Genomic DNA, 25,427 nt, shown 5'->3' on the forward strand with positions numbered 1-25,427 from the left:
CACTGTCTCTCTCTCTCAGCTGTCCTATACTGTCTGTCTCTCCTACACTGTCTCCCTCTAAGCTGTCCTATACTGTCTGTCTCTCCTACACGGATCCCTCTCAGCTGTCCTACTGTCTGTCTCTCCTACACTGTCTCTCTCTAAGCTGTCCTACGGTCTGTCTCTCCTACACTGTCTCTCTCTCAGCTGTCCTACTGTCTGTCTCTCCTACACTGATCCCTCTCAGCTGTCCTATACTGTCTGTCTCTCCTACACTGTCTCTCTCAGCTGTCCTACTGTCTGTCTCTCCTGCACTGTCTCCCTCTCAGCTGTCCTACTGTCTGTCTGTCTCTCCTACACTGTCTCTCTCTCAGCTGTCCTACTGTCTGTCTCTCCTGCACTGTCTCCCTCTCAGCTGTCCTACTGTCTGTCTGTCTGTCTGTCTGTCTGTCTGTCTGTCTGTCTGTCTGTCTGTCTGTCTGTCTGTCTGTCTGTCTGTCTGTCTGTCTGTCTGTCTGTCTGTCTCTCCTACACTGTCTCTCTCTCAGCTGCCCTACTGTCTGTCTCTCCTACACTGATCCCTCTGAGCTGTCCTATACTGTCTGTCACTCCTACACTGATCCCTCTCAGCTGTCTTACTGTCTGTCTCTCCTACACTGTCTCTCTCTCAGCTGTCCTACTGTCTGTCTCTCCTACACTGATCCCTCTCAGCTGCCCTATACTGTCTGTCTCTCCTACACTGTCTCCCTCTCAGCTGTCCTACTGTCTGTCTGTCTGTCTGTCTGTCTGTCTGTCTGTCTGTCTGTCTGTCTGTCTGTCTGTCTGTCTGTCTGTCTGTCTGTCTCTCCTACACTGTCTCCCTCTCAGCTGCCCTATACTGTCTGTCTCTCCTACACTGTCTCTCTCTCAGCTGTCCTACTGTCTGTCTCTCCTACACTGATCCCTCTCAGCTGTCCTATACTGTCTGTCTGTCTCTCCTACACTCTCTCTCTCAGCTGTCCTACTGTCTGTCTCTCCTGCACTGTCTCCCTCTGAGCTGTCCTATACTGTCTGTCTCTCCTACACTGATCCCTCTCAGCTGTCTTACTGTCTGTCTCTCCTACACTGTCTCTCTCTCAGCTGTCCTACTGTCTGTCTCTCCTACACTGTCTCCCTCTCAGCTGCCCTATACTGTCTGTCTCTCCTACACTGTCTCTCTCAGCTGTCCTACTGTCTGTCTCTCCTACACTGATCCCTCTCAGCTGTCCTATACTGTCTGTCTCTCCTACACTCTCTCTCTCTCAGCTGTCCTACTGTCTGTCTGTCTCTCCTGCACTGTCTCCCTCTGAGCTGTCCTATACTGTATGTCTCTCCTACACCGATCCCTCTCAGCTGTCTTACTGTCTGTCTCTCCTACACTGTCTCTCTCTCAGCTGTCCTACTGTCTGTCTCTCCTACACTGATCCCTCTCAGCTGCCCTATACTGTCTGTCTCTCCTACACTGTCTCTCTCTCAGCTGTCCTACTGTCTGTCTCTCCTGCACTGTCTCCCTCTGAGCTGTCCTATACTGTCTGTCTCTCCTACACTGATCCCTCTCAGCTGTCCTACTGTCTGTCTCTCCTGCACTGTCTCCCTCTGAGCTGTCCTATACTGTCTGTCTGTCTCTCCTACACTGATCCCTCTCAGCTGTCCTACTGTCTGTCTCTCCTACACTGTCTCCCTCTCAGCTGTCCTACTGTCTGTCTCTCCTACACTGTCTCCCTCTCAGCTGCCCTATACTGTCTGTCTCTCCTACACTGTCTCTCTCTCAGCTGTCCTACTGTCTGTCTCTCCTACACTGTCTCCCTCTCAGCTGTCCTACTGTCTGTCTCTCCTACACTGTCTCCCTCTCAGCTGTCCTACTGTCTGTCATGGCCAAGTGCTCCGATTTATATTTATACAAACCCGAAGTGAGGGAACATATATTATAAAGTTCAATAAAAAAAACGGTGCTATACCGATTATGCCTGGTGATGCAAATATGACACATATTACAATTTCCCCGAAGTGAGGGAACATATATTATATGATATTATATATATTGTATATTATATTTGTATTTTTTGTATATATTTTTGTATAGTTCAATAAAAAAAACTGTGCTATACTGATTATGCCTGATTGTGCCTGGTGATGCAAATATGACACATATTACATTTTCTGTTTATTTTATGTGCTATATTAAAATTGACAATTGAAATCTTCTTTCACATCTGTTTGATAGCCAAAACACACAGAATTATTTTTTTTGTACTTTTAGAAATTAATTCAGGCGTCAAGGGGTTAAAATTGTTGGGTCAAATGTTCAATCTTTTTGCTGGGTTGACACTGTTGGGTCAAAGGTTGGGTCAAACATTGGATTAAAAATACTTAAAATTAGTAAACCATCTGTTGGGCTATGGATGGCCTGCCCACATCATCAGATAAAATGCATTGAGTTCATAACCCAAGTGTTGGTATAGGCTTTTGAATTCGAGTTTACCCAATGCATGAGTTAGTGCATTGAACCAATTTTGTGTTATGGTTCGAGTTTACCCAACACATGGTTCACTGCATTGGTTTGTGAATTGCACCACTATTGGGTTAAACTAAGTGGGCGGGCAGTTACCCAGCATGCAACTGTGCTCCCATACAGATATTTTTACAAACTTTTCTATTATTTTATGGTTTTCGATAGAGAAAACAACATTGTATTGTAAATGCTCGCAGTGGATGTAGCCCAGTCATAATCCCTAAAAAAAAAACATAGTTGCTTACAGAAACATTCATTTAACGTGAAGCACCACATAATCTGTTGTGTTCAAAATTGTCACGACTAAATGCATAATTTACTCAGCATGCATTCTTCCTTGAGTAAATTAGGCATGAAAAAGATCATTGAAGTAAGTGATGTAAAAAAAATGAATAGATTTAAAGTGGTTGGGCGTATGATCCCAACCCAATAACAAGGTCACTTTTAAACCATTTTTGGGATCCCAAACCATCAGCAGTAAGACGTTAACCCAACAGCAAAGTCACTTTTAACCCATTACTTGGTTGTACAATCCCAACCCAACATGCAGGGTCACAGCCTTAACCCAACCCTGCTGGTCTGCAATAACCCATGTTGGGCTGCATGGTCCAAAACAGCGTTGCGCGTTGGGTTACCTAAATAAACCAACTTGGGTTGTTTTTGACCCATCTCTTTTAAGAGTGTAGTGTTTGTGTGGAGATAACTTGCACTGCAGTTTTATTGCAAATCAGATTTCTTTAGACATACCCCAATATCAATATCACTGCAGACAGATTTGTGAGACTGGTTCTCCCAATGACACTTTAACGCAGATTAGTGATTGGTGAACCAGCAACCTTAAGATCCTCAGATCCCTATACCTCATATGGACCCTTAACAGGATCAACATTAACAAGGCCAGGGGTCCAGACAACAGCAACCCTTGGGTGCTCAAGGTGTGCTCTGGGCAGTTTGCAGCGGCATTCCAGCATATTCAACTTCTTCCTGAGGTTGAGTAAAGTAAAATGTCCTGGTGTTTAAGAAGGGACACCCAGTGCATTCAGTGACTAAATGCCAGTTAATTGTTTTGACATTACACGTCAAGAAGATCTTTGAGATTCTGCTCCTGGTAGCACTGTGAGAGTCATGTTCTTTGACTTCCTAAGCATCTTCAATACCATACAGTACATCCACAGATGGCCCTGAAGCTGTCAGTGCAAGTGGATCTAGGCTTGGTTGCAGACTATGTCACCAACACTGGTGCTCCCCAAGGAGCTATATTATCACCCTTCCTGTCCACCCTCACAACTTCATGGATGACAATGTGGGGGATTACAGAGCTACATAGGGTAGTGAGTGAGCGAGCGAGTGTGTGTGCCCGCAGGCACGCGCGCAGCCGCGCGCACACATGCACAAACATGCACAGCGCTATATAACTGCACCATTTGCCATGTATCCATATTGTCTTTCTATATGGATTCCATACCTCTAAAAACACTTGATAATTGATATATTTATTTTAGTGTTAGTGAATGTCAAATGATAAGGACTTGACTTGAAAACCTTATAATTTGGTACATATCCAAAAGTTGAGTGTTATTTATCCATGGAAATCTTCGCCTATATATAGAGAGAGGCTTAAAGTACACAGGTGAAATTATCCCTTGTGTACTCAGACAGTAGCCATGTTTCCATAAACTTATTCGAATTAGGGAAGCGAATTATCAGAAATACGCATTAAGACAAAGCGAATTTAGCATGTTTCCATTTGCGGGTGTCATTCGAATTAGCGACGGTCTCGCATGAGTTGATCGGGCTGATTTTTTTCAGACCGAACCTGAGCACTGCACGTCTGACTGCTGTGACTCGGTCGCTGTCTACTGTCTAGTGGGAAGAAGGGGTTATCAATCATCATCATCATGGCCCATTGGCCCCAAATAACTTTTAAATATATTACAATTGGCGACGAGTCTCTTACGAAATTGGCAAGAGTTCCTCTCAATACATAAAGCTATATAACCTCTCCATTATCGGCAATAGTCGGTGGTGTGTGTTCCCCACACTCCCGCGCCTCCACCGTTGCGCTCAGGTTCACTGGGAAAACACTGCACAGTGCTCATCCTGCAAGTTTCAGTGTCCTCTGGAAGGTGGCCGATCTGCAAGCTCACAACGCGGCGCAGAGACGCTGATGCAAGCTGCTGTGAGCTTGATCGGCCACTTTTGGCACGCAACACCGTGTGATGAGGAAGGGTTAGCCACGGATGGCTTGACTCCGGGAGGTGAAAACGGGAAGAATTTACACACGGTCCGTGTCACTCTGTGTGTAACAAGCAACCGGTTTGTTTTGTGGGCTAACGGACGTGAAGCGGCAGGGGAAAGTGTAAAGTTGGAGGACGATATGGACCTAGAACGTCATAATCTATTCGCATTTATTGTCTGACCCGTTTCCATTCACAAATGCGCATTTCGTTTATACGATTAAGCCTCAAAATCCACCTCCTCCAAGCGGATAATTTTTTTTGCGGATAATGAAAGTTTATTCGCATTTTGAAGTGTTTCCATAAAAACATTTTGCGAATAAGCCATTAATGCGCAAAACGTGGCTTTATGGAAACGCCACTAGTGTCTTGAAAAGCCAGACAGCATTATGTTGCCCTGGTACGCTCCAGGGCGTACCAGGGCAACGCTACCCCTATACGCTTTAGTGCACAATTTTATCCTTTTGCCTTAAAATACATTTCCACAACAATTACTTTATGAACGGGAGTAGTAGGGGAAAAAAGGCATTGCTGTGTTTTGATCAATGTTGTAATTTTAGATGAAATACATTATTGGTTCATTCATATTGTCATAGTTTGGTTCTGAACTGGACCTCCCAAAAAGACATACAGTATGTCACCTAACTCCCATTCAGAATGACCTAATTTGTACAAGCTATCTCCACACAACCACTGGTTGTTGTTTAGTGGCATCTTAGGCAATGCAGTAACATCTTAATTGACATAAATGTATGTTTTTCTTGTAAATGAGAGAAAGTAAAGTCCCCACCACAAAAGTACAATTTCCACCTAAACTAAAGGTGTGTTTAAAGTCTAATATTTCAGCATTTCTTTAGGTAAATTGCATTCTGACTCTTTGCTGATGTAGGGTAAACAACTGGTTCACATCTCAGCAGATTGTATGGAGATTTAAGAGTGAGCATTCTCAAGTTATAGGCATTTTTGTCAGCTTTGACCTAGGCGGATTTGCCTTTTTCAGAGATTGGGGTAGGTCTAAAGAATAGCCAAAAAAACACATTTCCGCCAAAAGTACAATTTCACAACAATCCATTTCATTAATGGGAGACCCTAAACATAAGAAAAAACATGGTTGTTTTTTGGTTATACCTCGGGTAGGGGTATCTAAAAAAAGCGGTGGTTTACCCCCCCCCCCCCCCTTCCCCCCTGTGTGTGTGTGTGTGTGTGTGTGTGTGTGTGTGTGTGTGTGTGTGTGTGTGTGTGTGTGTGTGTGTGTGTGCGCGCGTGTGTGTGTGTGTGCCTGGTCTGGCCTGGCCTGAACAACAGCGCCCCTCCCTTAACATGTGTGGTCATAAAAGGTACTGCAGGCCTGCAGGCTACATACAGACACACACACACACACGCACACACACACGCATACACACACGGCCACGTATAGGAGACGGTGTAACCACCGCTCAAAAACTAAGGCCTTTTTTGAGGGCTTGCTGCAGGACTATATTGCTTTCACAACAAGGTGTTTCTGTTGCATCATGTTTCATGCCAACACATGTCTTTTTTATAATTGATTTGTGGCTTTTATGCCTTTATATAGTCTAAAGGTCAGGTCTGAGAAGACATTTCATAAGGTTGATCGATTCATTTGGCCAGCGATGAATCAACTACTCACTGGTTGAGTGGTGACACATAGTGCGTCCATGCGCATGTTATGCAACTTTGGGAGAGTTGAAAAGGCTTTGGTGGTGTTCAAGAACTTCAATCAAGTCTATAATGTTTGTTTATATGGGTTGGTTGTTGACCGTGTGTGCATTCCTTAATTCCCATGGCTTGACTTGAAAACCTTATAATTTGGTACATATCCAAAAGTTGAGTGTTATTTATCCATGGAAATCGTCGCCTGTATATATAGAGAGAGAGGCTTAAAGTACACAGGTGAAATTATCACTTGTGTACTCAGACAGTATCCTGAAAAGCCAGACAGCATTAGGTTGCCCTGGTGTGCTCTGGAAAGACCACTTTCAACTTTTTCTGAATTTAGTGCACAATTTTTTCCTTTTGCCTTAAAATACATTTCCACAACAATTACTTTATGAACGGGAGTAGTAGGGGAAAAAAGGCATTGCTGTGTTTTGATCAATGTTGTAATTTTAGATGAAATACATTATTGGTTCATTCATATTGTGATAGTTTGGTTCTGTGGTACAGTACAGCCAACTGGACCTCCCAAAAAATACTTACAGTACAGCATGTCACCTAACTCCCATTCAGAATTACCTAATTTGTCTTTTTCAGGGGAGAGGGTCTAAAGAAATCTGATTTGCAATAAAACTGTACAAGCTATCTCCACACAACCACTGGTTATTGTTTAGTGGCATCTTAGGCAATGCAGTAACATCTTATTTGACATAAATGTATGTTTTTCTTGTAAATGAAAAGTACAATTTCCGCCTAAACTAAAGGTGTGTTTTTAAAGACTAATATTTCAGCATTTCTTTAGGTAAATTGCATTCTGACTTTGCTGATGTAGGGTAAACACCTGGTTCACATCTCAGCAGATTTTATGAAGATAAGAGTGAGCATTCTCAAGTTATAGGCATTTTTGTCAAGGCGGATTTGCCTTTTTCAGAGATTGGGGTAGGTCTAAAGAATAGCCAAAAAAACAAATTTCCGCCAAAAGTACAATTTCACAACAATCCATTTCATTAATGGGAGACCCTAAACATAAGAGTTTGGTTATACCTCGGGTAGGGGTATCTCTAAAAATAAGGCCTTTTTTGAGGGCTTGCTGCAGGACTATATAGAGAGTCTGGAACTAACGGAGAGTATCAGAAGTAGCTACTGCAGCACTGAACTGTAGTCCTATTGGTAGTCCCATTGGAAACATAACAGAAACACACTAGCACAGACAGAGTCATTCGAGTGGCATATTCTTGTTATGCGTGGATAGTTTAAGAAAACATTTGAAAACATCATGGAAGTAACACCAACAACACCAGAGAAAGACGAAATAACGCCTAACACTTTGAAAGGGAGCGGTGTAATCTGTTCGACACCCAACTCTAACCCTTACCCTAAACCTAACCTCTGTGGGGTGAGTCGCTAACCCTCCCGACACTCCTTTGTCGAAATGATGTCGTTCGAAAGAGCGAGATTTCCCCACTTTGAAACAGATTCTCTCAACTAATGACAATCAAGTGGCCAAGCCCTGTAAGGGGCTTGTAAGCCACTATGAGATAGTACCTTTTCTTATCATTCTTCCGCCACTTTCTGTCCTGGCTTGACGTTGCATTCGCTTTTTACGAAACTTGGCAATATGGTGGAGGACTATGCCAAACAGCGAAACTGTACCTTTTCCTATGCAAACTTCTAATAAAACCTTCAATCAATCAATCAATCAATCAATCAATCAATCAATCAATCAATCAATCAATCGGTGTGAAACCTTGCAACCACACTACCTGGAGTTAAGAGCAGAACCTCTGCCCCACAATTTTCACATCGGTCTGGCTATGACTGCCTTTTGTGGGCCCTGGGTAGGCAACCCGGCCTGGCGGAGACCTCCTCAGTTATTCTAAATTTTGTATGGCATAATCGCCTTTTGTTCTCACTTCCTTATATTACATTACATTCTCTGTTCTCATTTGACCTACCGGTACCATGTTGTTTGGGCCCATGGTTAATCTCTTCCTATTTCTCAAACTATCTATTTCCTATTTTACCCACTCCGTTTATTTGTTTGCGTGTGCCATGCATCCTGCATCTGTCTCTGTCTTTACCACTACTTTCATTACGGTTATGTTTAGCGTTATCTCTTTTACTCAGCCCCGTCTTATCTTCAGCTCTCTGCCGTATGAAACTGAAACCTCTCACAATGCCCTCGTACAAATAGTGCCTACAGTAAATCCTCACCGGCACGGGGCCTTCTTCCCACCACATACATAAGACACATTAAATTGCCACTACTGTGTTTCTTTTGCTGTCCCGTCACCTCGTTCGTCATTTTGCGAAGGGGAGGATGTAAGAGAATTTATGAAGCCCATTTAAAGGAGCTTGGAAGGACTTTAATTTTGTTGGCATGTGAAGGATCAACAGTGGTGGAGCGAGTCAGCTGTCTGAGGCACTAATAGGTTGTTCTTCCTCTTCTTTCCCTCTCATTTCTACCCCCACCCCCACCAGGATAACACCATGTGCTGCACAGAGATGAGAGGGCCAAGGAGCATGTGAAGAAGATGTCCCATAAGGCAGCTAAAAGTAAGTTCTCCTGCTGTGGGTGGCCAAGCACATCTGTGCATCAGAGACATTTTCTTTTTTATCCAGTGTTGTTAACCAGGGACATGCAGAGAATGTTAGAGAGGCTGGGGCTGAAATTTCTAAAAGGGCCTTTTGGTGAAAGTATCAAAAATAGTCGACCTCCAAGCTCACAACGCGTCGCAGCGCGATACCACACTGAACTAAGCAAAAATCAAATCAATACTGAAGATGTGGCGTAATGGCATGGATTTCTACAAAGAGAGGGTGTCGTGTATTGTGGTCCCGGGTTTCGGCACCATTCTGAGAGTTTATTGGAAATACTACATCGGAGACTTCTGACACAAATATTAGACTGAATTCATAAGTACGAAGTTGCTGTGCATAATTCTTAGCCCTTGTGCTGAAGAGAGGAGACGAGAGACGCAGGCAGGTGATCAGGTTCTTCCATCAGTTTATTGGACAGACAGAGACAGCGGAGCAGTGGAGACTGAACGAGCCCATCGGCTCGCCCAGTGCGAGACACACACCTCTAAACTTCTCACTTCCTCTAAACTTACATGTTCAGAGTTACTTATATTGGTAATTTCTGTCAATCATTACAGGGCTTATCTTGACCCAAACATTGAAAAGAGCCACAAATAGGATGAGAGCGATCCCAGCTGTTGGTCAGTCACTTACATAAACATATGTTGGCTCATTCTTACCTAACCTGCATGTACCCATCATATGAGTGTGTACGTTAGCGTAAGGCGTTACAATGACTTGGATGTACCATCTTGTACATGTATGGACATAACCAGACCATAAATGTAGGCCTACTTAGGCCTAGTACTTTGCTTGCATTGTAATCCCAAACGCAACAAAATGGAGCTTGTAACAACAAATTAATTATGTGGATGCATATTAACCATAAATAAGAATATGTCGTTTTTGATCCACTTTGATATACCTCAAGGGCAATTCTTTCAACATACGAAGCTGCATTCAAGTTCAGGACAGTTTGGACAAGACAATTCTCTTAAATACTAGCTTCAGGTATGGCATGGAAAGAGGGCATTTGCATTTCTTTCACCATAGTAAAAACGGCATTCATGGTCGAGAGAGGGCACTTTTTACTGACAGCTAAAAGGGCAGGGGCTCAAGCCCCCTTTGATGTCTATGTGTGCACGTGCCTGTTGTTAACTCTTTACAGTCTGTGTAGGCGCAGTTAAATCGATCTTCATTTAACACAGAGTGTACAAATGTAACCAATTCTGGTTGCGAGCGTCAGGTCGCAAGTTACTATGAAAAGCTCCACCGGCTGTCTGTCCGTCAGTCAGTCAGTCTGTCCGTCTGTCCGTCACACTTTTGCCCCTACTCTTATCTCCGCCACCGTTGCTCCTATCCATGCCAAACTTTGCACACACACTCCTTGGCTGGCAAACCACAACCTCCGCCCCTGATTTCTCACATGCCCCTCTTCTAGCGCCACCATGAGGTTGCCGACCTGACGGTCTCTTATCTCCCGATTAGGGAGTCTTACTGGTGTTAAATTAAAACCAAGGATTTTACTGTGTACACGTGCAGAGAACTAGATCCCCCTCGCTCTCTCTCTGAAATGCAGAGAAGACCTAATGTGATGTATTGTCTCATTTTCTAGTTACTTTAACACTGATTGTGATCCAGTCAGTGGTATCTGGACACTGCTCCTACAAATTTTGCCCTAAAATCATGCAAATCGGTACACACTTGCTCTACACTCATGTCATCAACATGGATCTGTCCCATTTAGCGCCACCTTCAGGCCGATTTTTTAAAATACATTTTTGGACACTACTCCTACAGATTTGGCCCTAAAATCACACAAATCGCTACACAGTATGTCTACACTCATGTCATCAACATGGATCTGTCCTATATAGCGCCACCATCAGGCCGATTTTTTTCACACACATTTTTGGACACTGCTCCTACAGATTTTGCCCTAAAATCACGCAAATCGGTACAAAGTATGTCTACACTCATATCATCAACATGGATCTGTCCCATATAGCGCCACCGTCAAGCTGATTTTTGGAGCTGTGTGGAACAGAGCTCCCCATAGGCAGCAATGTGTGTCCAGTCTCACAAGTGTGTGTGTCCAGTCTCACAAGTGTGTGTGTCCAGTCTCACAAGTGTGTGTGTCCAGTCTCACAAGTGAGAACTGTCCCGTTGAGTTTGAACAGGATCTGCGCATGCGCGACACACGCACACGCACGCACACACACACACACACACACACACACACACACACACACACACACACACACACACACACACACACACACACACACACACACACACAGTGTTAATTTTTTCAGCAAATTTTGATTTAGTCTTAGTCTTAGTCTTTTGAATAACACACCGTTTAGTCTTAGTCCTGTCTTAGTCTTCTGAAATAATTTTTGTCTAGTCTAGTCTTAGTCGACTAAATATCAAAACATTTTAGTCTTAGTCTTAGTCTTTTGGGATTAGTCTTAGACTTTTAGTCTTCGTCTTTTAGGATAGGTTTTTTAGCCTAATATAACCACATAATTATGAACAAGTCATTGTCTTCTACTGCCTGTTACTTGGTCAAAATAAAACATACATAAAATATGTATTTGCCTTTAATTTCATTGCAGTTAAATGCCAGTGTAATTCTTTGCAGCCATTAGTCTTAGACTTAGATTTAGTCTTAGTCTTAGTCTTTTGAATAACACAAATAACAGTCTTAGTCTTAGTCTTAGTCTTTTGGGACTGTTTTAGTCTAGTCTAGTCTTATCGACAAAATATCAAAATCTTGTAGTCTTTTAGTCTTTTAGTCTTAGTCTTAGTCGACAAAATTAACACTGCACACACACACACACACACACACACACACACACACACACACACACACACACACACGGCTCGAACGAACACACAGAAAACGTAGCAATTAGCAAATCTACAAGCTCACAATGAGTCGCATCCCGGCCGAAATTGACTAGTAAAGGCGGACGTACACTACACGATAATCGGGGCATTTAATTACCCTCCCGACAGTCGGGCTGCCTCCGACTGAAAGGGGCAGCAGACAACCACAATCACAACTACAATATTACCGCTGACGGTGTCGCGCGCAGCAAATACCGAAGCGTTGAAACGGCACATCTGCACGTAGACAGCGCGAGCCCCAGACAAACACACTCCCAAGAACAGGAGCGCTCCACCTTGTAAACGAGCACATAGTAGCCTACGTCCTTTATACAGTGCTCCCCAGACCCCCGCACCAACACAACAGTGACCACCGAATGCATGCAACAACGGCCAGAGAACCCACATAGCAAACAGGTTTGGCCCGAATCCGGCTGAAATCCGTCAGGTCTGGCTGACTATGGCTTGTGTGCCACACATCTCCAACTAGTCATCACAGTGTCTCTACATCATAATAACAGCTGGGTTTCTCAATCACTTTCTCATAGTGAACTAGGGCGCCCAATAACACCAGTCCAGGGTGCCTCAGAATAATATTTAGAATGTATCAATATCTTGTAGTGAGCTTGTAAATCTGCTACTTTTGGTGAATATCCCCTTAGAATAGGGATGCTGGGGTTTATTGATTGAATGCCAAGTATAAATGTTTATTTTAATGAAAGATTTTGTCCTAATGAAAGATTTAAGGGAGCCTCCGCACACTCAAAAGTCTGCAAAATCATGTTCTTCATTTTCAGTTAAATAAAGTTCAAGCTTTTGGTCATAGACCTTCTTCAGGCATGCAGCACCTCGATGAGTGGTGGTCCTTTCACTATTAATCTGTCCTATAGAAGCAGATATTTTCTCAAGTTATATGTTTGTTATGCCTATTATGGACAGTATTTGTTATTATTTCAAATAATAGTAAATATGCTACATTTGCATAAAGCAAGTATTTGTCTACTCCCATCACACACACAGATCTAGAAGACATAGAATGTAAAAATATAGATCTAGAACACATAGAATCAATCTAAAAAATATAGAACTAGAACACATAATTTATAGATCTAGAACACATAGAATTCATAGATCTAAAACACATAGAATCAAAAACATAGATCTGGAACTGCTCAAATTCACAGCTCCACTTCGAACCGAGGTTTGATTTTTCAAACACATTTTTGGACACTGCTCCTACACATTTTGGCCTAAAATCACGCTGCGACCTGGCAGTCGCTTATCTCCCGATTAGGGAGTCTTACTGGTATCTGGGTAGACGGAAACGGAAACAGCTATGTTCATTCAACTGTCATTTCCAACTGCCGCTTCAATGCTAGCGTTGCTGGTTCTTTACTCTGTTGCATGATTATCCACTTGACTCTCTACATTATGCAGTTTGTTGCTTTTGAATAAAATCTAATATTGGGCTATGATTTGCTCACTTTGTACAATGCAGCCATAATAACACTCTTCCAGAGTCTGGACAGCGAGAAGTGTGTTGAGCTCATGCACCTGCGTAAAAACCACAAGGCATGCATGAATCATGCCACAAAAATAATTGTGAGAAAAGATTGTGCCCCTTATAAACGCGATTGTATGAGTGTCATTATACAACGGGCTCTCAATGGAAAACAGGCTCTCCAACCGTGCATATAACGAGCACAGATGCACTGTCTCTCATCAAGTGAAGAAATCAGCTGCGTTGGTCACGAAAGACAGCAAGCGCGCCTCTCTCTCCACACTATGCTAGGCGGCTGGCTAGCGGTTTTCATGTGACGTTCAGGGACACAGTAGCTAAATGTGGCATTAAAAAATTACAAATTCTTATCGAATATCTTAATTACAATGAAATAAAGTTGACGTGTTTTTTTTAAGGGCAACAGTTGTATAATCGCAATATTACACTCGAGGGTCTGCATTAACACTCCAGCCCTTCCTACGGAACTCGCCTGTCGGCTCGTTCCTGCGAAAAGGCTGTCGTGCAGGATAACCGCGTTAATGCACACCCTCTCGTGTAAATATATGTATAATTTATACCTGCGTACACATATGCACCACTCCACCACTGATTAGCAACATCATCCTTTGACTTATTACTGCTGAGCAACAGACTGTACACAGATACCAGAATGTTGGATTAATCAAGATTAAACAAACACTACATTTTATTGGACTACATTATCCCCACAATCTGTCAGACAGACAGATACAGATATCTCCATGGGCATAAATGGACACAGGCAAACAGATGGTCAAAACAGGTCCTATGACGACAGGTATAATGGGGTTTGCATTAAAGGGTGGGGCATTCATTCCCTATTTACATCGCATAAAATGGACGCAGACAGACATATACAGATATCTCCATGGGCATAAATGGACACAGGCAAACATGGTCAAAACAGGTCCTATGACAACAGGTATAATGGGGTTTGCATTAAAGGGATAATGGGGTTTGCATTAAAGGGTGGGGCATTCATTCCCTATTTACATCGCATAAAATGGACGCAGACAAACAGATACAGATATCTCCATGTAGTCCAGTAAAAATAAGGCTGAGGTTGGACAAAAAAATATTATTTAGTTTTTCAACTGATTCTGACAGGAAATTAGGTCTACTAGCCAGGATAAAAAAATCTACCATGATCTGCTCACTGCAAATACCCACAGTGGCCAAATCAAGTTGGGCTCCCATCAACTTTCTATACAGGAGGAAAATACCCAGAAAGAGATTTGCTTTAAGTAGGATGTGAGGGGTCTAACTAGGGGTTTGTCATGATGCTGAATCCATTGCAAGCATTTGTTTTGCACAAAAACATTCATTGGCCCCATAAAACGCCCACAAAACTGTGGAAAAGTGATGACTCATCACTTTTCATCACTAAACCATCATTTTCTGGGGCCATTGTTAGCCCAAGGAATGTTTTTTGTGGGGCAGGGCATTCATTCCCTATTTACATTGTATATACCATGAGCCAGGGACGTGCAGAGAATGTTAGAGAGGCAGGGGCTGACATTTCTAAAAGGGCATTCCAAAAGGGCATTAAGCTCACAACGCGTCGCAGCACGACGCATTGTGAGCACGTGCCTGTGATGAGCCCAAATTAGCCATACAAAGTGCTTTCTGCTCTGGTTGGAGCAGAGTGCACCTGCAGCAGCTCATCCCCACGACGACACAAGAGTGGTATTTCTGTCATCGTCCTTTCATCTCTGTGGTAAACGTTTTATGTCATCAGTAAGCGGGCCAAGGCAAACTGGTTAGGGAGGGGTCGTTTTTAATTGAGGGGTGTTACTGGAGAAAATGTATAAGCCCTTTTATAAGATGCCATGACCCTCCCTCTCAATTGGGGAAAAAATCAGTGACCCTCCCCAAGCATTAAAATAAAAAAGATTGACCCTCCCCTACAACATGGCATTTACCACAGTAAAATTATGCCTATAAAACCTATATTATTATATTCCTAACCAGTGGCGAGAACAGAACAGAACAGAGATTTTTTTCTTTCTTTCTTTTTTTACTGTAAATAATTAGGATTTTTTTATGGTTAAAAACGGGTGCGGGCGGCAGCAGCAATGAACAATAATGAATAGGCTAATATAATGCATTGAGATCCCAGCTGCACTTCATCCCAAAAACACATTTCCAAATATAAACTAACACACCCTCCAAACTAAAGTAACACACAGTGAGTAGCCTATAGTGCTGCTAGTGTAAAAGTCAACGTGGACATCACATAAAAGGTGAGAAGTTCTCACAGGTTGAGAACAGGTTATTTGACATCTAGGTTACAGATTAAACAGTTGACACATGTGCACAACACAGAGAAGGCTTGTAACTGCTGCCATTCATTTTGTGCTGTTGATTGCCTGTCGTCAAATCTGGTTCAAATGCGTATTTTCAACGAGCGGTCGTTAATTCTTTTTAGCACCTTTTCACTTTTTACTTTAGGGAGGGGGGATACAGTTCTGACAACCATTGTTGCTGCCTTACACAGCTCTCCATTGTTTTAGGAAAATACATTGTAGTATAAACACAGCCACTTCAGTTCATTCACACTAACTGCAGTGACTGTGGGGCATTTCCAGGGATGGCACCCAGGGTTTGTCATTAAATGAAGCAGAAGGCTGTTGACAATGGTTGCATAAGTGCCTGTACCTCTAGAGCCATTGTTTGCTTTTGAAAAATTGCATGACCCTCCCTTGAATTCAAAGTGAAATCAGCAGACCCTCCCTAGGACTGAAATTGAAATAGCATGACCCTCCCCTATTTTCCTCCAGTAACACCCTCAATAAAAAACGACCCCTCCCTTATAAAGTTAAGACGGATATAAGGAGGATTTGAAGGAGAGTAACAGAGAGAAAGAGAGGAAGAGGGAGAGACAGTTTCATCCATATGGCACAACACTGGAGTTATTTGCTGAATATATGGCAGCCTTTTGTCAGACATAAATTCCGACATACAGGTAAGTGAAGTAGAGAAAAGGATCAGGTACTCCATAGAGTTGAGGGTTTCTACACAAGTATGGAAAAGTATGGACTTAGATTTTTGTAATTTCCAAGTCTGGATAAGTATGGAAATTAGAATAATGTGCATAGATAGGTCTTCAACAGCGGGTCCGCGACCCCTAGGGGGTCCACGGGGATACTGCAGGGGGTCCCCGAAATTGTTGGGGAAAAAAAAAAGAAATGTAATTTGTCTTTAAATATAAAAAAACATGATTCTGTCTCTTTTGAATAGCCTGTATACATGATTGTTGTACAATTGACAGATTGTTAGTGATAGATTGATAGTAGTGATGTCCGATATTGACTTTTTTACCGATAATCGATAACAGATAATATCCAGCTCTTAATTCCCGATACCGATATTAACCGATATCGATACCGATAATATGCTGTCTTTTTTTTTCTCACCAAAACTAATGTAAGGTAACAAAAATATCACAAATCCTCTGTTGTGAAATTAACACATTATGCCTAATTGTGATTTGATTTCCCATTGGATGCATTAATAAATGTAACAAGTGATACATATCTCTGTGCAAAATAAGAAACAACTTAAACTTGGAAAAAAGTGCCAACATGGCACTGCCATATTTATTATTACTAGACAACTTAAGACAAGTGCTTTTTTTCCTCCTTCTTTTACATGCCTTAAACAGCTTGGATCATGCTCTCCCAGAGATAATCCAGACAATAACAATGTCCATGACAAACTAATTAAGCCAAAATATCTTTTCTTCTTGTTCTTTTACATGCCTTAAACAACTGCTTGGATCATGCTCTCCCTGAGATAATCCTGACAATAACCATGTCCATGACTACAGTAGGCAACATAATATTAATCATTCACAGTCTCTTCACAAGGCACAGAAGGCACAGAGCAGTAATACTTAGTAATAAAAGCTTCAGTCCAGAGTAGTAACAGTCAGTGCAAAATAAAATCCAATGAAAAGTCCAAACTCTGACTGACTGGCCTTTGTAACTGGCCATATAACTGTGCAAAAATAAAATACTTAAATTATAAACTGGGCCCATCTGCCCTGCCTTTTTGTATGAGGAACAAAATGTGCAAATTCTGCAAAATAAAAAGAAATGTAAATGTTCAAATAAACGTCTTCAGTCCTCCAGGCTAATAGATAACAGTCTTACTTACAGACAAGTTGAAACAAAATGAATAAAAAGGCCCAAAAAAAAACATAAAATAAAATAAAAACAGCTTCAATCTGTCCAGACTAGTAATTTGTTACCATAGTCCTCTTTTAAAGTGCAACAAATGAAGCTTAATCATGTTGACTGGGCTACAACTGGCCTAGTTCTTTTTCTTCTTCTCCTTGATGTTGTGTGTAAGAGGTAGATTTTTCTGTATGAAAACGAGCTTCTCAGCATTCTCGCTGTGTATGCGATTTCTCCTCTCATTGATGACCTGGACGACAGTGCTGAACAGCCGTTCGCTGTCGACACTGGTGCAGGGTGCAGTGAGGTACTTTCGTGCAACACGGGCAACAGCAGGGAAGCGGCCCTTCGTCCTTCCCCAGTACGCCAAAGGGCATCCTTCCTTAAGGGTCTCTTCTCCCAGGTATAGATGCACCTAAAGGGGAAGAAAGAATGGAGAAAAAAAAGGGGGGGGGGATAAGAATTCTATTAATTTTCTACAAAGCACTGACAGCCACATTTTCATTTCATTCATTTTATACATTTCCATGTGAAGCACTTTGCAAATCAAATTAGTTTTGCTAAAGTTGATTTACTGTATAATCACCTCAGATGCTGTCTCGCCTGTAGCCGTTTTGGAGACTTCATTCTCCTTGAGGATTTCTTGGTACATGTCCTGGAGTTTCCTGGCTCTCTTAGGTGGGCTCTCCTGGTCCTCCTGGGGCCGGCCGATAATATCGGACATCACTATTAATTACTATAATTACTACCAAATCCACACACCCCCCACCAAATTAGCTGAAAGAAAACGTGTCAATATCTCTAAATCAGCAGTTACTGGAAATTAGGCGGTCAAAAGAAGGGCGTTAGTATCTCAAGAAGGGGAAATGTATTGGATTGCCTTAGTTATTTCCATTATTAGGAAATGTGCCCATGTAATAGGGGTGTGTCTGCTCACTCATAATCAGTATATAAGTTAACATGAGTTTAATATAGATGGATAAAATAAGAGACAAGTGGCAAGTGGCTGCGGCAGTGCGTCTTTTCCCCGATTTAACCCAGTTCGATTTGTGCATCTTTTCGCATGAGGTAAAAACTCATTGCCTCCTTTTATGACTCCTTTTTGGATCCGCAGTGAGGATTCTGCAATACATTGCAGACCAAATACAATGCGTTTTAATCATGCAGCAAACGGATAAAATGCAACAGACCTGTGTGCAATGCCCTTAAGACAACCTAAGACCTTTAGTTAAGCTCACAATTAATGTAAATGTATCCCCCCTGTAAAGCATATACTGTAGGGGGGAATTTCCCCTGGGTTTTCAACTGGTGGTCTGTGGACCACTGGTGGTCCATGAAGGTTGTACATGTGGTCCCTATCAATGTTTAGTAATGAAGGAAAGTGAAGACTAGTTGGAGAAAGAGCGCACTAAATGACCATGGTGACCTATGATGACTGATGTTGTCAGTTAGTGGGAAGTCATACTGTATGTAGGTCAAGAGATTACACAGAAAAGGAAGTTAGAATCTCAAGAAGGGGAAATTGTAAATTTTCCCCCATTGGGATACATTTATTGTAATAAAATAAATAAAATAAAAAACTACTCCTTTAACATGAGTTTATGAGTTTATGAGTTTATGAGTTGCGAACGGCAGCAGCCGTTCGCAACTGGTAAAAAAACTAACCTAGCCCAACCCTACCCTCCCCTGCCCCTTCTTTGTACCGGTATATACTTATACTTACTGTTTGTTTTGAATTACTGTTTTCCCTTTTTTTTTGTTCTCTCATTTTTATTTTTATTTACATATCTACTGCATAGTACTGTGTTCTATTCGTCTGTCATTCAATGTTATATGAGATACTTTAATGGTTTCCTGTGGAAATAAGCTTAGTCTTTTCATGGATCTCCTTTTAGTAGACCTTGTACCAGTGAACTGTACCGTCATGAAACTGTACCTTTTCCTATGCAAACTTCTAATAAAGTCTTCAATCAATCAATCAAACAAACAAACAGACTTACATAACAACTGTAGTTATTGTTGTTGTCTGTTTCAGTCAAGAAAGGTAAATAAATAGATAAACCTTTATTGATCCCACAAGGGGAATTCAGTTGTCATGGCAGCACAGCAGTAAGAAAAAGAAAGACAGCACATAATACAGATAGAATAAAATAAAATAATAAAAAGGAGTATATTTGTAGCAAGGCACAGGAAGGAGAAATAAGATGCAAAACACAAACTAGGAGATTTAAGGATATATGGATTGGACCTCTGCATGTGGGATGACACGTTGTATGAGCTATTGACAGATACCTCTCTGTAGTCAAGGTCTGGTTTGTCCAGTGTAATTTGTGGCGTCCATGTAAAATAATAAAATCACACCAGTGTGAACTGAGCGGTGGTGTCCATTAATTTCAAGGCTGTGTCTGTGTGTGTGTGTGTGTGTGTGTGTGTGTGTGTGTGTGTGTGTGTGTGCGTGCATGCGTGCGTGCGTGCGTGCGTGCATGTGCATGTGCATGTACATTTCAAGGCTGCTCAACAGCACCTCTCTGGTCACCCATCGATATTGCAGGCCAGGCTCAGGCTACATACAGACCTGCATAGACGCATAGACGCATAGACACATACACACACGGTCACACTAAGGAGACGGTGTGACACCGCTCAAAAACAAGTTTTATGAGTTAATATGTATATAAAGGTCACAATGTGGTTCTGGAGGTGTAGAACCCAACACAAAGAAAGAACTAGGACTAACAACGTCACTAACGATGACAAACTGACAAGGAACTGAACACACATGGGGGGCATGTAAATAGACATGGACTAACTAGACAAAGGTGAACACAAATAACAATCAACACTGGGATTTGCTGGGAGACTAAGAGGACACCGGTGGAAACACTAGCAAATAACAGGACTGGTTAGACAAGACAGACAGATAAACACTAGGAACAATACTACATAATAAGATGCACGACAACACCAGGTATAACTAGTACAATGCTACAAGACAAGGAAATGCCCATATATGGCAACGGCACTAACCATTTGAAGTCAGCACTGACCGACTTCAAGCTGTGCTGTGCTGTGCTGTGCTGTGCTGTGCTGTGCTGTGCTGTGCTCTGCTCTGCTGTGCATATTACATACAGTAGTACTGTAGGATGTGATGTGCAGAGTGGGAAGCCGGTAGGATCAGCGAATGCACTTTACAATCAGGGTAAAATATTTGCGTAAAGCATGACAAAGCTAAAAAAGTAAGAATTAAAAAACATAAAAATCATGTGAGGGACTAAAGCCTTCAGGAAAAATGATAGCTTATAAAGTGCTTTATTTAAAGGTACTGTAGCACTTAAGTCCTCTTTTAAAAGCATCAACAAACAGATAGCGGTACTCTCAGGTGGTCAAGTGGTCATATCATGATGTCATAGACGGACCTATATTTGGGCTTTGCTGACACAGAACTCCATGTATGGGCATAAAAGGGAGACAGACAGACAGACACAGAGATCCCCATATGGGCATAAAGGGTCACAGACAGACAGACAGACAGACAGACAGACAGACAGACAGACAGACAGACAGACAGACAGACAGACGGGTATGAACCAGTAAGACTCCCTAATCGGGAGATAAGCGACCGTTGGTCGCTTATCTCCCCCATAGTTTCTTACTTGCATCGTTCTCAAGTAGTTTAGTATGCCTTGGTGCCTTGATTTTCTTCTTAATTAATATGATGAATTGCAGAAATTGCTGATCTACAATCTAACAACGAATAACCATGGGACGCGCTGTGAGTTGTAGAATGGATCATTTTTGTATTTTAGCATAATAATAATAACAATAAGTAAAAGATTTTACAAAATTGTGAAGCTCTTAGCCATTCACAAAATAGGGACGCCTTTTGACACATCAAAATTCTTTTTTTGACACCAACCATTTCTTCTGTTTCCTCAGCATGGTGCCTTAGGCTGCTCCTCATCGCCCTGTTCTTGGTCTCCTTTGCCACCTATTACTGCTCCCACGCCTTCCTTCAGAGGTGAATATCAGTAGCTAGCAGCTAGTCATTTTCTTTCTTTCTTTCTTTCTTTCTTTCTTTCTTTCTTTCTTTCACTCTCTTTTCTTTCTTTCCTTCTTTCTTTCTTTCTTTTTTTCTTTCTTTCTTTCTTTTCTGTCTGTCTGTCTATCTGTAGACAGACATAAAAATTGTCTGCTAGACATCTACACATATTTGCCTGTCTGCTGAGTCACCAGACATTGACAGCGCACTACCATTAAGCTTGCACTCCAATTACCCAGAGGTCAGAGTGGCTAAATGGTGGTCAATTTGGGCCCTAGAACATGTCCATATTGGCACCTTTTTGAGTGTTATTGGCACAGTGTGCTTATAGGAAGTCAGCAGAGGTGTGCATGCCAGCTTTTATGAACCTCTGTGTTCCATGTGCCTGTCTTTCAGCTATGGAGGCACCAGTACGTCTCCAAATAGCAGCAAGTCGCTGTGCGGTGGCTGGCTAACTCAGAAAAAGTGGGAGAGCCTCAACTTTAAGTGAGTAATGGCATGTCTGCGTGTTTTAAGACCTGAAGGGGAGGGGATGGCTTGTCGAGGGACGATGCTATGCCAACATTTTTACTGGAATCCGAGGTGCCAGCCTCCTTGGAAATTCAGGGCTGCTCTCACCCCAGTCATAAGCAAAAGTCAGCATATTTCTTCGAGAAAGAACACACTTTTATAATGAAAGGAAAGAATTCTTTAATTCAATCTCCATTAAAGTACTGCTCTGGAACAGCCATTCGGTTTTAAAGCAAGAGAGAGGGTTAACATGAGCAGTAGACGTTTAGAGCTTTTCAATGAAGAAAATGTCTTCACAATGACATTGCCCTAATCAGGCCACATGCCCCTGCAAAGATGTCCTGAGCAGGAGCAGGAGGCTGAGGGCTCAAACTCAAAACCGACTTTTTCAGTTGATTATATATTAGGCATAATCTGAAAGATTTACTGTCAAACAAGAGTGGGTCATAAACAGCTGGAGTGAAACAGTAGGGTAGCTGGCATGCTAAATGCCCAACTACCAAACACACAAGAAATACATTTTATTACAGTAATACATGCCATAACACTCCACAGGGCCTGTCTGTGAATGATTATTGTTAGATTTTTTTACCCTCCTCTTTAGCAGTGAAACTCATCCATTTTAATTAGGGGAATTGTTGTTAAATGACATCAGGCAAACACATTACAATTCACAATTTACAATCTGACACATTACATTAGACCTTAGACACACACACCTGCCCATTAGACACGAATGCATTTAACAATTAGGATGATACTGTATGCTCTTCAATGAAGACTTTGCAACAGCAACAGCTTCCATAGAACACTAAAGACATTTGGCAAAACACAGGATTTGGCAGCACACATTATATTGTCCATTGTTCTGTGTTTGACCATGCAGTGTTGGTGCCACAGCCCAGTGACCATGACCATTTCCTCATTCATTCGAATGAACCAGGGACGTGCTGGCCATTGGGAAAAGCGGGACAACTCCCGAACGGCCGGTTCATTCCCGGCCGTTCCAGGCTGGGCGGCCAACAAAGTAAATCGTCACTGTCGGGCAGAAACCTTGTATCTCCAAGTTTGTAGATTTCTTCGCAAAGCAAAGCCCTGCTTCATCATACAAGGCCGTCGCACAAAAGTAGTGAAAACAGCAGATCTACAAGCACACAACGCCTCGCGGTGCGAGGCGTTGTGTGCTTGTAGATCGTCTGTTTTCACTAGTTTAAATCATTTTTAAAATGATAAATACAAAGCAAACGGTTTTGGACATACAAGGTTTCCACCCGACAACGACGAAATATAACTCATGTAATTGGCCCACTGGCTTGTCACTTGTCGTGATCTGAAATGGCAAATCTTTGAGTAGCAGCAGTGCTATAAAGAGAGATCTCTCTATATAGCGCGCAATGAGGGCCTCTCCAACTCTTTTTCCCGGGCTGAATCAGGGGCCCAGCATGTCCCTGCCTCATTCATTCGAATGAACGCATTATGTGTTTCTCTCTGACTGCCACATACTTTAATATGATAACCTACAGATTACATGACAATGTTGTCATTCCCCCTTCTTCCATTTCCCATGCAGTATTAGCCGACAGACAAAGCTTTTCCTCAAGCTGGAGGATTTCTTCTGGCGAGAGCATCTGTCAAAGCTGGCATTACCCTATGGCATTAAGGGCAGTGGTACGTCCACTCAACTTTATCCTATTGTCTTTATGCTTGGCTTACAGTGGTGGCCACACAGGCCACAGACCACAGACCACTAAACCCTCATCTATCCCGCTTCTGTTATCTATCAATAATATAGACCAGGAGTTTTCAACATTTTCAGGCCAAGGACCCCTTAGTTGAGAGAGAGATGAAGCAGGGACCCCCACAACCTGTTCATAGATTCCATATAGTTTCATTGTCTGACAGCACAATCATCAGTGTATTTTGGATTCAGGTCAATTTGTGTTTTCAGATATTTAACCACTTGAACTGTCAATACTTAATAGACTTGACCTTTCACTCTGTACTTTGTCTGCCCTTTTTTTCCTCTACACCAAACCTCTTTGCCAAAAATAGACAATCTACAAGCTCATAACGCCTCGCAGCGTAGATCTGCTATTTTTGGCTAAAATATGGACGCTAGGGTTCAAGTAGTTAATATAAAAAAGGATAAAAAAGGTTTCTATCACACAAAGATTTGGAGGACCCCCTGCAGTAACTCTGAGGACCCCCTAGGGGTCCCGGACCCCCTGTTGAAGACCCTTGATATAGACAATTTGTTGTTGAATGATATGGCGTATATAATCATGTTATGAACATAAAAGTATAATTCACTACTGTTATCAGAAAAAAGCTCTTGTTGTTTTAAGAAAAAAGACAAAAAATACATAATAAACAGTAATGCCTAATGGCCGAGAATGATGTGGTGGTCATACACCACAAAGGTTTTCAAAAACCATCGCGAACAAGTTGGTTTTGTGAGAAAGTGCATAGGTTTCACTTCTACATCGGGGGGAACACGGTTGACAACAACAACATCTTTTCTCAGCCTCTGCCCAGGAAACAGGAACCATCAACATCAGCCTGACCTTGCATCCACCTGAGGAAACAATCTGCATGTTGTCGTTCTAATAACTACTCTTGCAAATAGCTGAACTGACAAGCACCATATTAATTTCTTGTGCACACTGCCCGTAGGCCACAGATTTACTGTATCTCAACACCCCCCCCTGAAATAAATATATAAAGGGGATATTTACTCGTGCCCCATAAAAATTGGTTTGCGACTCACACATGGGTCCCGGAGACAGTGCTGTAGATAACTGATGTCACAGTCAGGCCTGCCATATGAAGTCCAAGATCCACATCTCGAGATCCACAAGTCAAGTGACATAGTCTAGTAAATCTAGGGAAAAAATACACTCAGGTTGGACGAAATTGTATTATTTCGTTTTTCAACTGATTCTGACAGGAAATTAGGTCTACTAGCCAGGATAAAAAATCTACCCTGATGTGCTCACTGCAAATACCCACAGTGGCCAAATCAAGTTGGGCTCCCATCGACTTTCTATACAGGAGGAAAATACCCAGAAAGAAAATCTGCTTTAAGTAGGATGTGAGGGGTCTAACTAGGGGTTTGTCATGATGCTGAATCCATTGCAAGCATTTGTTTTGCACAAAAACATTCCTTGGGCTAAAAATTGCCCCAGAAAAGGATGGTTTAGTGATGAAAAGTGATGAGTCATCACCTTTTGTGGGCGTTTTCTGGGGCCAATGAATGTTTTTTGTGCAA

General features: G+C 42.1%; 1 protein-coding gene across 2 annotated transcripts in view; it reads left to right on the forward strand.

Moving 5' to 3' along the window:
- The window catches only part of st3gal4 (ST3 beta-galactoside alpha-2,3-sialyltransferase 4), a 73,523-nt gene that overhangs the window by 19,047 nt on the left and 29,049 nt on the right, over positions 1-25,427 (forward strand). For both annotated transcript variants that reach the window (XM_080731569.1, XM_080731568.1), the window contains exons 2-5: positions 8,902-8,976; positions 21,547-21,628; positions 22,046-22,135; positions 23,730-23,827. In XM_080731569.1, coding sequence (XP_080587695.1) covers positions 8,955-8,976; positions 21,547-21,628; positions 22,046-22,135; positions 23,730-23,827 — 292 coding nt within the window. In that variant the 5' untranslated portion in view covers positions 8,902-8,954. The remainder of the gene's footprint in view (positions 1-8,901; positions 8,977-21,546; positions 21,629-22,045; positions 22,136-23,729; positions 23,828-25,427) is intronic.

Source organism: Nannobrachium achirus (assembly GCF_963921795.1).
Source record: "Nannobrachium achirus genome assembly, chromosome: 8".
NCBI lineage: Eukaryota > Metazoa > Chordata > Actinopteri > Myctophiformes > Myctophidae > Nannobrachium > Nannobrachium achirus.